The sequence below is a fragment of the Prinia subflava genome, chromosome 8, assembly GCF_021018805.1.
Source record: "Prinia subflava isolate CZ2003 ecotype Zambia chromosome 8, Cam_Psub_1.2, whole genome shotgun sequence".
NCBI lineage: Eukaryota > Metazoa > Chordata > Aves > Passeriformes > Cisticolidae > Prinia > Prinia subflava.
In genome coordinates this window covers 18,727,226-18,741,966 of record NC_086254.1, presented here as the reverse complement: position 1 = coordinate 18,741,966, position 14,741 = coordinate 18,727,226, and the positions used below count along the sequence as shown (strand labels likewise).

General features: G+C 45.8%; 1 protein-coding gene and 1 long non-coding RNA gene across 2 annotated transcripts; one reads left to right on the top strand and one right to left on the bottom strand.

Annotated features, from left to right (window-relative positions):
* Positions 1-2,622: 2,622 nt before the first annotated feature.
* On the top strand, positions 2,623-6,831 carry LOC134553759 (keratin, type I cytoskeletal 15-like). Its single transcript, XM_063403818.1, has 8 exons — positions 2,623-3,459; positions 4,271-4,353; positions 4,507-4,663; positions 4,848-5,009; positions 5,156-5,281; positions 5,373-5,599; positions 6,147-6,229; positions 6,539-6,831. The coding sequence occupies exons 1-8, from the start codon at positions 3,019-3,021 to the stop codon at positions 6,556-6,558; spliced, it is 1,299 nt and encodes a 432-aa protein (XP_063259888.1). The 5' UTR covers positions 2,623-3,018; the 3' UTR covers positions 6,559-6,831.
* Positions 6,832-8,500: 1,669 nt separating this feature from the next.
* On the bottom strand, positions 8,501-14,087 carry LOC134554436 (uncharacterized). The gene is made up of 3 exons (XR_010081236.1): positions 13,988-14,087; positions 12,738-12,792; positions 8,501-8,729 (listed from the first exon to the last, which is right to left on the bottom strand). It is a non-coding gene; the product is annotated as an uncharacterized LOC134554436 (long non-coding RNA).
* Between the last annotated feature and the right edge of the window lie 654 nt (positions 14,088-14,741).

The window sequence follows — 14,741 nt, the reverse complement described above, 5'->3', positions numbered from 1 at the left end:
AGGAAAAAGAAGCTTTGGCAGGGAGGAATTTAAAATTCAATTACTCACCACCATCAATTACAGGAGCACATGGAAGGAGGTAGAGAAAAAGAGAACAGGAAAGGATCCTTCTGCTGGAAGAGCTTGATTTCCCTTGGGAAGTATCTAAATTTGTTTTTTTCAGTGGTAGGAAGGACTACGAGTAATGATTTAGATCAACAGCAGAATTCAAATAGCTCACATTTAACAGGATTTTCTGTAGGTCAATACATATGCAGGTTTATGAGCCCACCCCATGGAGTGACATAAGAAAAAGATGAGCCCAGAATGGGGGATTGTAGAAATCCTACAGCTCTGAATAAACTGAATAAATGCACAGGTTGAGCGATGCTGCAGGACAATGGATGACGGATGAGGAATGCACAAATGGAGTTCCTGATGAAACTCTTGGGAGTAGCACTCTTCTTACCATAACCACATTTGACTCATTTACTGGAGAACAATTAATTACCAGTAATTGTATTTAGGATTGTCCTCTCCCTCTCAGGTGACTGAAGACATAAATCCATTAATGGCATCACAGCCTCTGTGGAAACCACAGGCTGCTTTTGGCTCTTCTGCCAATTTGGAATATCTGTCTGTGGCACAGCATGCAGCTTCACCAGTGAGTAAACAGCACTGGGAAAGGATTCACAGCACTCCTACTTCAAACAAACCTCTGCCTTGCAGAGGTCCATGGGGTGCACTATGAGCAAAAGGTCTGCCAGGGGAAGATGTGATTTCAAAGCTCTAACAGCCTTTGAATGGCTGAGGAGCCTCAACATCTTCTACAGCAGAACGTTCTGACCTCCTTCTGTCATCTCAAGGACTATGAAAGGTAATGGCTCCTGAACAGTCCTGGCTCTTCTGGCTTGTGAAGTAAATCAGCAGGTCCAAACTCACTCACAACAGCCAACTCAGGCCAAGAGCCATGTACACAGGGCAGTGGCCAGAAATGCACACGGGGACAAGGAAATACCCCCGAGTTACAGAAGAGAAAGTCTAGAGAGTAAATGTTTGGGATGCGGTTATGGCAGTGAGGATGGTTAGATCATCTGTTCAAAAAAAGAAAATAGGAACAGAAAGACAGAGAAAAGGTGCTGGGTGATAGTATGAAATTACAGCATTGGGAAATGTCAGAAATGGTTGGGTCGGGTGTTGTGATGCAACACTGCCAAGAAGGAGATATAAAATCAACACCTCTGGCACTAACACCAATCAGCAACAAACATCTCATAGGGTAGAATAAAAGTGCATTTCAACAATCTAATGAGGAAAATATGACTAAGGAATCACACCCTGTGAGAAAATAATTTTTATTTTTTAATAATGATGAGTCAGTCTCAATAACATATGCAAAGCACCTGGTTCTGACGTGTGGAGAATTAGAGAGCTACCAATAAAACAACAATCATGCTGCACAATTATGCAGATCAAAGGATTACATTATCTGTGATACGGGGGTGGTGGTGTGTCAAGAAAGAGGGTGAATGGTTCTCCATGATTCTTCAGTCAGCCATAACACACATTAGTAACTTTTATGGATCTTGTAATCATTGTGGCTAAGAAAAAAAATTCTGCTTGAGCCACAACTGCAGGGTGTGTGTAAGTAACAGCATAAATGGAGAAACCAACAACAAAATAAATGGGTAAATTACAACCTCCAAGTAGAAATGGATTCCCATCAACGTCCACCCCTCACATAATGAGGCTCCTTGTCTTTCAAGCTTAAAATTCACATTTTCCAAAAGTTATTGAAAGGCAAAATTTCCTTTGCAAAGACGTGCTTATCACAATCTGCCCCCTTACAAAATTGGGGCAGTTGTTCAGCACCAAGGGACAAAAGACCGAAGGTAAGGGGGATCTAGAAGGTCACCACAGGTACCTCTGTTATACAAGGATAAAATCCCCAACATCATTGACTGAGATCACACTTGAAACTCTCTCTTCCATCCACAGCTCCTGCAATGGAAATTCTTCAAGACCCTTTTGCCTACCATAATTAAAAATTGCCCCTTAGTTTCCAGCCCAAACACATTCAAATCCAGACTGTGCCCTTTCCTACATGGACAACAGGATTGTTCTGTATTTCAGAGAGCCCTGGTACCTCCTTCCTCAAGAGCCAGCTGATAATAATCTCAGCTTCCATCTGGCCAAGCCAAATCCTTTCTTTCTTCTCCCAGGATACAGCCACTACAGCCATATAGATTTCACATACATATTTCAGATTAAGATAATGTCTGAGTGATTGGAAATTTGCACAGAAATGTTTAAAACCTCACAATTTTAAAATGGCATCACTGCATGCTCGTGAGATAGGAGGATTTCCTGGAAGTGATACCACCAGAGTTTGGTGAGAACAAAAATAACATTGCTGCTGTTAAGCTCATTCTACTGTGATTTACTATTAAGTAGTCTGAGAGACAGTGCCCACACTGAGCTTTCTTTTCCAGAGAAGCACCTAAATTCTTAGAGATTCTGTTTCCAAAAGTGGGAGTTCTGCAGGCTAATTCGAACCACCCTGATGCAAAGGGTGCCTGAGTTCATACTTCTTTAACTCTGAAATTAAAGCAGAATGATTAGGAGGTGCTTTCACCACCTGCTTTCAAGACAAAAAAAAAATACTCCAAAGAACAAAGAACACTCATTAAAATGAGTCTCACTCACTAAGTAGCCAGCAACAAACTATCTCCAACAAAATCTAACTCACAGCCACCCACCCGAAAGAAATTGCAGTGCAGGTTTGCTGTGAATCAGCACGCAAACCCAGTACCTGGGGGGAGGGCTGTCCCAAGCCCCAAAAGAAATTCCCCTTAGCACATCACTTTCGGCATGAGCACTATGGCTGGCAAAGCCCATGGGAAGCTGGACTGCCTGGCAGGTGACACCCACCCGGCAGGTATAAATAGCCACCAGCAAGGACGGCCCGCTGCACTTTGATTTCCTGTATCTCGCTGTGCACAGCTTTGCATCTGGGGCTGCCTATCTGATCCCTTCACCATGAGCTGCAGCATCAAGAGAACCTCCAGCACCTCGTACAGGAGCGGAGGAGGAGGTGGAGGCGCCTGCGGTGGCGGCAGCGGCCGCAGCTCCTCCGTGTCCTGCCGGCGCTACGCCTCCTCCGTGATCGGCGGGGGCAGCTACGGCGGGGCGGCCTGCGGGGGCTACGGGGGCAGCCTGAGCATGGGCAGCCTCGGCGGTGGCTTTGGCAGCAGCTTTGGCGGTGGCATTGGCGGGGACCTGCTGCTGGGCAACAATGAGAAGGTCACCATGCAGAACCTCAACGACCGCCTGGCCTCTTACCTGGACAAGGTGCGAAGGCTGGAGGAAGAGAACACTCAGCTGGAGCACCACATCCGCGAGTGGTACAGGAAACAAGCGCCCAGCGTTTCCAAGGACTACAGCTCCTACTACCAGACCATCGAGCAACTCCAAAACCAGGTAAGATCATCTCTCACACGTGCCTCCATCTCCCTCATGCTCCTCTCTCCTGTCAGGCCTTCCTCCTTCCTCTTTGCTCCCTCCTCCTCCTCCCTCCATCCCCAGCACTGGGCTCTAGTGCCTGCGCACGGCCGTGCTGGTGGTGCCGCAGGCACAAACCTGCTGAGCTGCACCTCCCATCCCTGGGTGAGCAAACCCTCAGAGCAGCCCACAGGCACCAGGCACAGCCCCGGGTACCGGGAGCCCCACAGCCACAGACAGCCGGCCCACACAATGCACACCCCACGCTGTGCAGGTGGCTCCAAACCAGCCACGTGTGGTTTGCAGCGCTTCCCCCTGCTCCCACCTAGACCAGCTGGATGGAGGGCAGAGCCAAAGCACCTGGATGGCAGGATCTGAGCTCCCTTTGTCCCTGCACACTCCTACAGACACCAGCTGGAACAACGGAGCTCTTCCATTACAATCAACCTTTTTCGTAATGGGGTGAATTACAGCATCAGGGGCAAATCCCACATTGCCTCCTACACCAGATTGCAGAAACACATAGAGATTGCCCATTTCCCAACCTAAACGTTCTTCTGTTCTTTCCCCCATCAATATACTCTTTCATCAAAACCTTTGGAAAGCCAAAACCTTTCACACAGCAGTCTCTGTGGCTTGGCAATTCTGGAATTTCATGTGGCTTCTGCACTACTCCATAAAACAATTCCAAGGCCAGCAGCAACACTCTGCCAAAGCTTTGTGTCTTCTTTCTGCTTGTGCTGGAAATCTAGAACACAGAAAGACTCCTGTCCACCTTCCCATTTTGCAGATTATTTCTGCTACTGTGGACAACAACAGAATGATTCTGGACATTGATAACAGCAAGATGACTGCCGATGACTTCAGAATGAAGTGAGTATCTTTCTGTGAACCTTGCCTCTTTTGTGTCACAAATTTTATGAGACTCATGAATGCAGATGGATGAAGCCCTGTTTAAAGTGGTACGATCAAGCCTACACATTGTAACGAAATGAATGTGCAGTGTTTTGCTTTCCTTTGGTACAGGTATGAGAATGAGCTGGTCATCCGTCAGACCGTGGAGGCTGACATCAATGGCCTGAGAAACATCCTGGATGGTCTCACTACCACTCGGTCTTCACTGGAATCTGAGCTCGAGTCCCTGAAGGATGAGCTGATTGCTCTGAAGAGAAACCATGAGGAGGTACGATACAATGATAGACAGCACAGCCAAATCCATTGGCTCTTCACAGCTCCCACCATCACATATCAAGTCCATTTCACCCTGTGCCATGGGACTGTCATTCCTTTCTGCCTTGGTACTGCTTTGCCCCAGCACAACAAATTACCTGTGTGTGCTCTTGTGTCTCTCTCTGCACTCCCTGCAGGAAATGAGGCAGCTCCAGTCCCAAACTGGTGGCGATGTGAGCGTGGAGGTCAATGCTGCCCCTGGACAAGACTTGACAAAGATCCTGAATGACATGAGAGATGAATACGAGCAGATCATTCAGAAGAACCGCAAGGAGGTGGAGCAGTGGTATGAGGTCAAGGTAAGCAGCAATGCCCAGAGTGGAGTCTCTGGGACAGCGGTACCAGGGCTGCCTGAAAGGGAGAGGCTCCCTGGAAATGTGAGTACTCACCCAGCAAATCTGCTCCCTTGTGGCTCAGAAAGTGTCTCTGGGGTTTGACTCTGCAGATCCAAGAAGTCAATCAGCAGGTCACTTCCAGCAGCCAGGACATCCAGACAAGCAGCCACCAGCTCAGCGAGCTGAGGCGCGAGATGCAGAACCTGGAGATCGAACTGCAGGCACAGCTCAGCACGGTACGGGGCAGCAGCTGTGGGCCCTTCCCTCCTTGGCATGGGCAGGGAGCTGTAGAACTCTGCTCCTCACCTCCTGTGTTTGCCTTTCCAGAAAAGCTCTCTGGAAAACTCCCTGGCAGAAACCGAATCTCGTTACGGCCGCATGCTGCAACAAATCCAGGCGCAGGTCAACTGCGTTGAGGAGGAGCTGGCCAGCATCCGCTGTGAGATGGAGGGTCAGAGCCAGGAGTACAAGATGCTGCTGGGTATCAAAACCCGCCTGGAGCAGGAGATCCAGCAGTACCGGGCACTGCTGCAGGAGGGGCAGCAGGATCTTGTGTACGTTCTCTGTTTGCAAATGAGGGGACAAATTTTATCACATGCTTTTCTCTCTTGGCACTCATGGAAGACAGAGCAGAATATTTTACTTGTCTGTAGCTGAGATCTAAGCTCAGCAACTTTTGTCATGGCATCTGCATTGAAATGTGTCTATCAAAAACTTCATAAGCACATCAAACACCAAGGGGAACACAGAGCAGATTGTTACTGACAGGTTTTGAGTTAATCAGTTCCTCTTGACCTCTTTTTGCGGAGTGAATTCCATGAGAGGAATCACTGTGCCAAACCAAACTGTAATGCAGTTCCTTCTGTCAGCAGACAAACAAGCACAGCTGGACTGTGAGAGTACAAGAATTATACTGCAACAGTCTCTTGTTGTCTCTACTTTTACAATTTTCTGGGAAAATACAGCTGAAGGGAATGAAATGAAAAAAAAATATAAAAATATATTTGCAAGATCCAGGAAAAGCTGAGCTGTTACATGCACTGCACATGATGTCAGTATGTATTTCTTGTTCCCTTCATTAAAACTCCTTTCCTTTTACAGATCAAATCAAGGATCTCTCCAAGGAGGAGGTTCTACCTGCCACACTTACTCTTCTTCTTCCCACTGTCATGGTGACAAGTCAGGTAAGAAACATCTTCCAAAGAACATCCAAACTTAAGGCTTTCACATTTTGTGTTTCATCCCTTTTCCTGTTAATACCAACTTTGTGCTATGGCTTCCACATCTGCAATTGCAGCAGGGATTAAACCATTCACAATCAAAGTCTTCATTTCGAAGTGGTTTGGCTCAAATTCCAGAGACAGGTTAAGCTCCTTTCCCATGCTGTTGCTAACAAATGGATATTTAAACAGTGGATGGGAATGCAATGTCAGTGCTGCAAAGAGACTCTTGCTTTCCCTATCAGAGCAATGGTTTCTTTTTTCTTTCCACAGGGCAGTCAAGAGTGTGTTAAGATTCCACCGACACGTTGGGCTTCCCTGATCCAGTCAGTGCCGTGGGAGCAGCCCGGCCCACAGCCCACACATGCTGTGACCTACCCCACGCACAGATTGCTCTCCAAATGCTAGTCATGAAATCAAAATTAGTAATTACTAGGCTTTTTCTAAAACTATCCACCCCTCTCTTTTTATGCTGTCCATCACTGTGATCACTGTGCTTACACACAGGTCTGTGCAGTGCACTTGGTTCTCCACAGAACAACAATCCCTCAAATAAAGCTTTACCTTTCTGCAATGCAAAGACAACTCTGTGTTCAGCAGTCTGTTTGGTATATTAAGATTCTATTTACATTTAGGTGTAACAAGTCTGATACCCAAAGAATTAAGGTTGCATGAATTATGTGTGAATCCTAAATCATACGATGACTGGATAAAATCCTGGAGATGAATAAACACATCCACATTAAACTCAAGGGTGACACCTATGGGGAAGAGAAAGGGGTGGGGGAACCCCTTTTTCACAGCATATGTTGCAAGGGGTGTGCAAGTAGTTGAGCTGCCAATTCAGCAGCTGAAGGGAAAAATCAGGATTAATTAACCCCAAATTTTCATGAAAATTTTGTCAAATCAAAACCACTTTCCTTAGAGTTGCTGAACAAGAAATCAGTCCTACCCAGACAGCCTTTTCCCAGCTTCTGGGTGAGAGCTCTGTCTAATCTTGTTCAATTAAAGCAAAGGGTTAGATCAGGAAATGAGTGAGGAATAAGAAAGTTCTACTAACCCAACATTCAGTTGCTGGGATTATTCCTCCTGCCATATTGGAAAATCTGAGCTCAGGTTTTTTATGTGAAAGTCCCACTGGAGGAGTGTGTTCCCTCATTCCACAGGGTCATTCCCAGCTCCATCCTGTGTGCAACTCTGAGTGGAGAATGTCATGGTGCAGACAAGGTTCAAGCGATGTTACCAAACCCGTCCCACTTCGTGTACCACACTCAGCCTTTTTGGGCTCAACAGAGGAAGAAAAGGGTGAAATATCTCAGCCATTTCAAACTTAGAAATTTGCATTTCAGTGTTTGGTTTGCAGGGCTGACGAAGCTGCTGAACAGGGTCAGCCACATAGCAGGGGAGTGACTCCACTGCCGCCCTGTCCCAGACCCTGGGTGGGTCTCAGACGCTTCATTGTTCCCTGAACACCTCCTAAATCACCGACATTTCTTATCCTGTCATGCAGCTTTACGCTTACACTTTGGTTTGCAAAGAGAGTCAGGACACGTAAAACATCATCGGTTTGGATAACAAGGTATTATTTTAAAATACATCAAACTATTCCATGTTACAATCCAAGATGAATTCTCAGCACAGCAGGAAAGGGATGAGTCAGAGAAACTATTTCCTTGGGAAACAAAGGTTTGTAAAGTCAAGGGAGATCTGCCTCTCCTTGGAGTCACAACAGGACTCCTCTGCTCTGTGCAAGTAACAGAAACTCTTCTGCCTTACGATCCTTTTACTCCTCTCTCTTATCGACCAATGCTGACTTTCCCAAAACCCCTCAGCACTAGCCAGCTGTAATGGACTTTGGGATCAAACACCTTCTTTAGGCACTGTTTAACTAGGAAGAATGTCTGTAATCCCAGAAAGGAGCCATTTGTGCTCCAGGCTGTCTCTTGGGGACATTTCCGAGTCTCCTGCTTCCCCTCTGCTCTCTTTTAAGTGGGGCACGTTTGCAGTGCCAGCATGAGGGAATGCTGTGGTTGAGCCTCATCCTGCTGCAGTGGCGTGTGCCACAGCTCCGTACCAGGGACAGGATTTATCTGTGTGTCCGTCCGTTCGGGTCGGCTCCCCGGCATCCTCTGATGGCAATTAAAGAAATAACTTATAATAAGTACGATTTGTGACATAAGCTGTTCAAAACACTCTCAAAATTAAATTAAAGCCCCAGGCCTGGGACACGGTTCGTATAAGGAAAGAACGGATTTATTAAAACCAAAATCGGCACGTTTTTATTTTTATTTCATGCCTTGTATTCGATGGCTGTGGTTAACAGGCGGGCCTGCAGGGGGCGCCCTGTGCTGCTGCCGCTCCCCAAGGCCCAATCCCGTGGTTTGTGGCTCAATTGTGAAGTTAATCATCTCCAGATGGAGAACACATCTTCAGGAGGTTTGATGAAGATAGGAGGGTGAAATGGCTGTATGGGGAGAAATTGAAGAACCAGAATTCAGTGGACTAGGTTCTCCAAGGGGCTCCACTCTGGATCAGGGTTCTGATCCAGGATTTAGACCCGCAGCGACGCTTCCATGTGCAAGGGCAGCTGCCAGGTATGGACAGACAGGTACAGCAGCCCCACTGCTACCCCCGGTACCTCTGTGCACAGTCCTGCCAGGCTCTGGCACTCCTGGCTACAAGGAAGTGTCACAGAGGTGACAAGGCAGATTTCTCTCTCAGCCCACCACTGACTCAAGGAAGGAGAAAAGAAACTCTGACTCACTGTGCCTGTAACAAAAAGCTGGAGGAAAGAAGCTGCTCCTGTGATATTTCTGACATTTACTAGCCCACCAAAACCATGAAAAATAGCAGCAGCCAAGTTAACTAAGTATGAGAATTCATGCAGGAAAATCCTTTCTCTCTGTAACAATTTCTGTTAGATTTCACATCTTATATAAAACTTCAGAGTGCTAATCCCAACAAACTTTGGAATTTCTTTAAGTGTTTCCACATTGTGGCTGCCACATCCCTGCAAGTGTTCGTGGCCTGGTTGGAGGGGCTTGGATCACCCTGTTCTAGTGGAAGATGTCCCTGCCTGTGGCAGAGGGTGGAACTGGATGAGCTCTGAGGGCCCTTCCCACCCAAAGCATTCCGTGATTCCAAGATAAAGGACGAGTGACAGTGACCACGTCGTCTCAGGCGCACCGGAGCTGACTCTCAGAGCTGTTTTAGTACTGCCTGAAGAGAGGTTTCTGCACGCTGCAATTACTCCTAATAGCGCAGTTTGGGAGCCCACGCTGCCGCAGCCCCGCCAAGCCTGGCTCCAGGGAACACCTTTCCCTGGCACACCCCTGTGCTCCAGCCTGGCAACCCGCGCAGGGCTGCGATCAAACGCACCCACAGCCTCAGCAATCAGCAGTTTCTGACAGCATTCCCAATCTGAGTTCAGTTCTTTCCCACAACCTGATGGCAGACTATCGAAAATCACAGCTGTACTCAGAAGTTCACAGTGCTCGCACACATGCAAAGATTTTAAATGAATTCCAACACCTCCTTTCTGTTGAAAATGCTGTTAGAAGTCATGTCACTAGATTTTATCAGTTATTAAAGCTGAATTCATTAGGAAAGCAGGAAAAGGCACTCAGAAAGCACTTCAGTCACTTGCTTTGCTGGCAGTGGGCTGCCCAAAACACAGACAGCTGGCACAAACATCAGTTTTTAAGAAAAGGAAGATTTAAAGCTGAATATGGGTGTCAGAGTCTGGTGGAAAACCACAGCTCTTAGTTAAGGTAACAGCCAGGACTGCCCGGGAAGGGACTTGCCTGGTGCACACAAACATGGGTGACACAGTCCTTCTTGAAAGTGGCACAAACTGTCAAAAATAGCCAGAAATCCCCTTTTGTTCCCTTAAAGTTGTGTGACCAGCCAGGGCAGCCAGAACCAGGGCTCCAAAGGGGTTTCCATGGGCTGAAAGTTGCCATGAGAACCAAGTGTTAAAAACACCTCCCTGGCAGCAGCTCCACAAACCAGAGGCTGGCAGGACTTGCCCTCATAGAGCAACAGTTGGATTTTATCTCTGAGTTAAACAAGAGATCTTCAGATTCTGAGAATTAAAAAAAAAAAAACAAAAACCAAACCCTGAGTATGAAACCACTGCTAGGATCAGGAAAGCCCAAATACAAGGATCCACCAGCAGGGTACTAAGAGAGCTCCTTGTTTTCTAATTAGATCCAGAACTAATGTTTAAACTAATGTTTAAGGCTTGCACAGTCAAATCTCTGCCCTTACTGGAAGCTGTGGCTTACCCCTATAATCAGAATATATTCTTCAAAATTAGCAAGAGAAATAATAATCTATAAATCTAAAAATACAAGTATGTGCATGTAAATATATAAGCACATAGATATAAATAACAGTGTTACAAATGTTTTACAGACAGGAACAGAATAAAACAGCTCAGCTCTGTGCTATGAGCCCCATGTCCCTCCCAAGTCTAGGATTTCTTTTTGAGCAGGAATTTTCCATGTGGTGTATGGGAAGATCCCTGTGGATAGCCCCAGGCGTCCTCCCTCAGCCAGGATCCAGCAGCGTGCAGGGGCCGTGGCAAGGGTCCAACAGCCCGGGACAGCTTCAGTCCCTCGGGCTTTGGCAGGGCCCTGCTCTGCTGCTGCCTGCACAAACCTGACTTTTGGAACACATCCTCCTGTCAGTTGGATGTTTGACTCTCAAATAATAGTTTCCAGCCCGATCATACCGTGCAGAGATTTACCAGCCAGATAACAGGTTAAAGGAAGTGTGAAAGTACATCCAGTGAGTTGACTTGCACTCCCTAGGGCTTGGTGCCCCAACTGAGCCTTCCTTCCCAAACAATCTTTAATCACACAATAAGAAAATCTGGTTTATTTTCATGTCTCAGGTACTTTACTCCCTAATTTGCTTTATCATTAGATTTCTGGCATGATGGAGGAGTCAGGAGTTTAAAGCTAGTTATGTTTCTAAGGAAACAGGGACAATAATGAAGCATTTCCACAGCACAGCCAGTTTCAAGTATTTATGAAGTATTTACACTGCTCCCAGTTATTTAAGTGCTTGAGCTCTTCAGGAGGATCTTCTATGTATTTTCCTCATACCAAGCTGTTGAAATGTTCTATAAAGGGCAATCATTGAGAAATTAAATGCTGTGCCCCAATAGCACTGCAGCAGCTTGGGCAGGAATCATTCCAGCTCAGCTCAGATCACTGATCCATCATTTCTGTCCTGCCATGAACAAACCAGAGCCCTGGACAGAAATGTCTTATCCTGTCTCTTTCTCTCATAATTTCTATTAAAACAGAAGCCTTACATGACCTTATTTCTCACCTCTTGAAGTGGAAACTATGCATTCCCTTCACCACAATCCCTCTACTTTGCAAAAATAGTAACTTTGAGCCAATTCCCTGTGTTGCTCTGCTCTTCCCAGCCCTCTCCCCCAGCCACTCACAGCTGTGTGTACATGTGCTGGGACCTGCCTCTTCAGCACAGCAACATTCTTGTCTCACAATCTGTTGGCACATTCAGGGAATAGATAGCAATGCCAGGTTTGTGAGGATTAAAAGCAAAAGATTTATGATGGGCTGTAAAAGCCAGATAGCTGAGAATTGTATCTTGGGCAAACCACAACTGCAGTTACCTTGCTATCAGCTGCAGATCAGAGCTTGTTGTCACTAGTTATTCCCACGAGGAAGTTTAAAAGAAAAAATAGAAAATTTTGTGCTTGAATTAAAAAGCTGCAAATATTTTCTGCCTCTGATCTCCAAAAGGGAAGAAAAACATCCCAAGCTGTGATCTTAAGAAGGCCTGTGAAATGATCAGTTGGGAGGGTGGACAAAGTTCATTTTAGCAAGAGAAGAGATGGAGACTAAAAATATACACGTGAAAAAGCAGCACATTTTCATTGATGGAAGAAAAGACAGAAAGGAAGAATTACCAGAAGGGCCAAACAGTTAAAAATTGAAAAGGTAAATCCAGAATAATAAATTGGTTTTGCTCATTCATCCATAGATGCATCCACAGAACTGCAGGCACCAACGAAGTTGATTAAAATGTTCAGCAAGTTCATTAAAGTGTAATTGCATTAGCTGTCCCTGGAAGCAAATTCAACAGAACGTGAAAAGAGAGAAGGATATACCAGTGTCCTCAAGGGCAAGAAAAAAGGGTTTGCAGGACAATTAATAAAGCTGAAACAACATGAATAAGTTTATAAAGCAGCAGTGACTAGCAAGGCAGGGAAGATAAAGCAGAACTTGGTCTCAGCCAGGAGCTTGGGCGTGACTGGATGACTTTGCTTGAAAAAATGTGTCTCCCTTCCCCTCTGATAAGGTGCAGATAAGGGAAATTCCCTGTGCTGACCATTCCTTACTGGGGAAAAGCTGACCCTACCATAAATTAGGTTTATAGTACTGGGAGAAAAAGAGACCTGCACTGAATGCCAACAGCACCTTCTCCAGCTTACCATACTGAAGGCTTTTCCAAGCATTTAAGTACACATCCACACCTTAAGGAAGTCCCTACAAAAACAAACACATGCAACCATTAAGGTAAAACAGAAATGGAAAGTTTAAATATTTAGAATTAAGTTTTAGCAAAAATGCTATGTGAGGGATTGATTTGGTACTAGAGGCTTATGCTGTATTTGGTGTTATAAATCAGAGTAATCCATTTGACTGTGTCCTAAGTCTTTCTTCTCCTGACACTTCCAGCTGTACTTCCAAAGTGCCACTAAGAATTGAACTTCATTCTTTGGGAGATTCTTCCCTGTGAGCTCATGCAAACCCAACCTGCCTGCAGTAGCTGATCAATATTCTGGCAGTGCAATATATGGTGATTGCTGCTTTTACTCAAGATATTGCAGAGGGCATCCAGAAACTTTCCAGATCTCAATTTTCAAGAGCTGGATCATAAAATATTATGCAGCATCACAGACGCATTTTTTATTTTGCAAAACCCAAAAATAGACTGCATTGAGGTCCTGATATGGGAATCCAGGGCATGCTGAAGGGAGGGACAGGTGTACATCTCTCCTTGCACCAGGAGACAGCTCAAAAAGAAAAGTCCCAGCTCGGGACCACAGTCCTTATTTTAAGACTATTGAGGACCTTCGAGATAAGGTAGGTGTTAATATTTATCAAAAATCATCTTAGATTTCTACTTAAAAAGGAAGCATGAAAAATGAAAAAGTTCCTTAGGGAGTCCCTAGAAAGCATTGCAGGTCATTGGAAGGAGAGGGAGATGAGATGGTAGGGGGATAAAGTCAATATCAATATGGAATTACCTACTTTTTTAAATGCTATTATTGGTATTTATTTACTGATATTTATTCCCCTTTCAGCTTCTTGCTTTTCTGTTCAGTGAAGAAAAGCACATGCACTGATGCTCTTTGTGCTCTAACTATGGACTTTAATATTTAACAAAAAAATAGCTGTTGTCCAGTTGCTTTCTCTCAGCACCTCCTGACACCACGATTTCCCCTGTTCACACCCTGGAGCAGTTTCTGGCTGGGCAGGTTTGTCCCAGCCAGGGTTGAACTGGACATTCAGGTCTCCAGAAGGAACTGGCGTGTCCCTGGCAGCAGGAGTGTCCCTGGGCCTGTGAGCAGAGGCTGTGCAGAGTCACAGGGCAGGATGGAGAGCTGGGGAGGCAGAATTCTGTACAGAGAGGAAAGAGCTCTGCTGTGGTGTCCTGGGGCTGAAGCGTGGTGCATACCCTGTGTATATCCAGTGATATATTCCACACCTGAGCCACTGCAGAATTCCTCCTCCTGCTGCAGCCTCCTCATTCACCTCCTGGTGATACAGGTGTCTTGGCTGGCCTCCCATTTGCTGTTTGCTCTTTCCCTCCCTGAATTTGCCCTGCAGTTTGACACCTCTGTACACAGGGAGTGCAGCTCTGCTCTGTAGCCTGAAACACCTGGAGCATTTTTAATGGGTATAGAAGGGCCTGGCTGCTCCCAAGAGCTGCAAGTGCTGCCAGGCCAGAATTTCCTCTTTCTCCAAAACACTTCTGAGGAGTTCTACAGAATTTGGAGGGAGTGAGAAAGAAAGAGAATGGAAGGAAAGCTCTGAGTATCCCCTTGTGTGTTCGGGATGCCCAGGGAGGAGCTCACAGTAACAAAAGCTTTTGAAAAACCATCTTGGATAATAGAGGACCTGAAAATTTTAGAAATAACATTTTCATGACTCTCAAGACCATAAAACTAAGTGAGTTTGTTTCTTCTCTTTGCTTCTTTCTTTCAGTAGCAATCAAAGGACTCAATGTGTAATCAGACACTTGTTTCTGCTCATTCCCCAGGTACTCAGGGATGTCACTGCTTCTCTCTGCTACAGATACAGCCACGGCTGCTTCAGAAGGATTCTTGTGTCTGTAGAAAACCAGACTTTCAGCCACAGCACGTTCTCTGTTAGCCCAAAAAGAACCGAGAGTAAAGACAGAAAGAGTGAAAACTTCCTTTCTGAAAGAA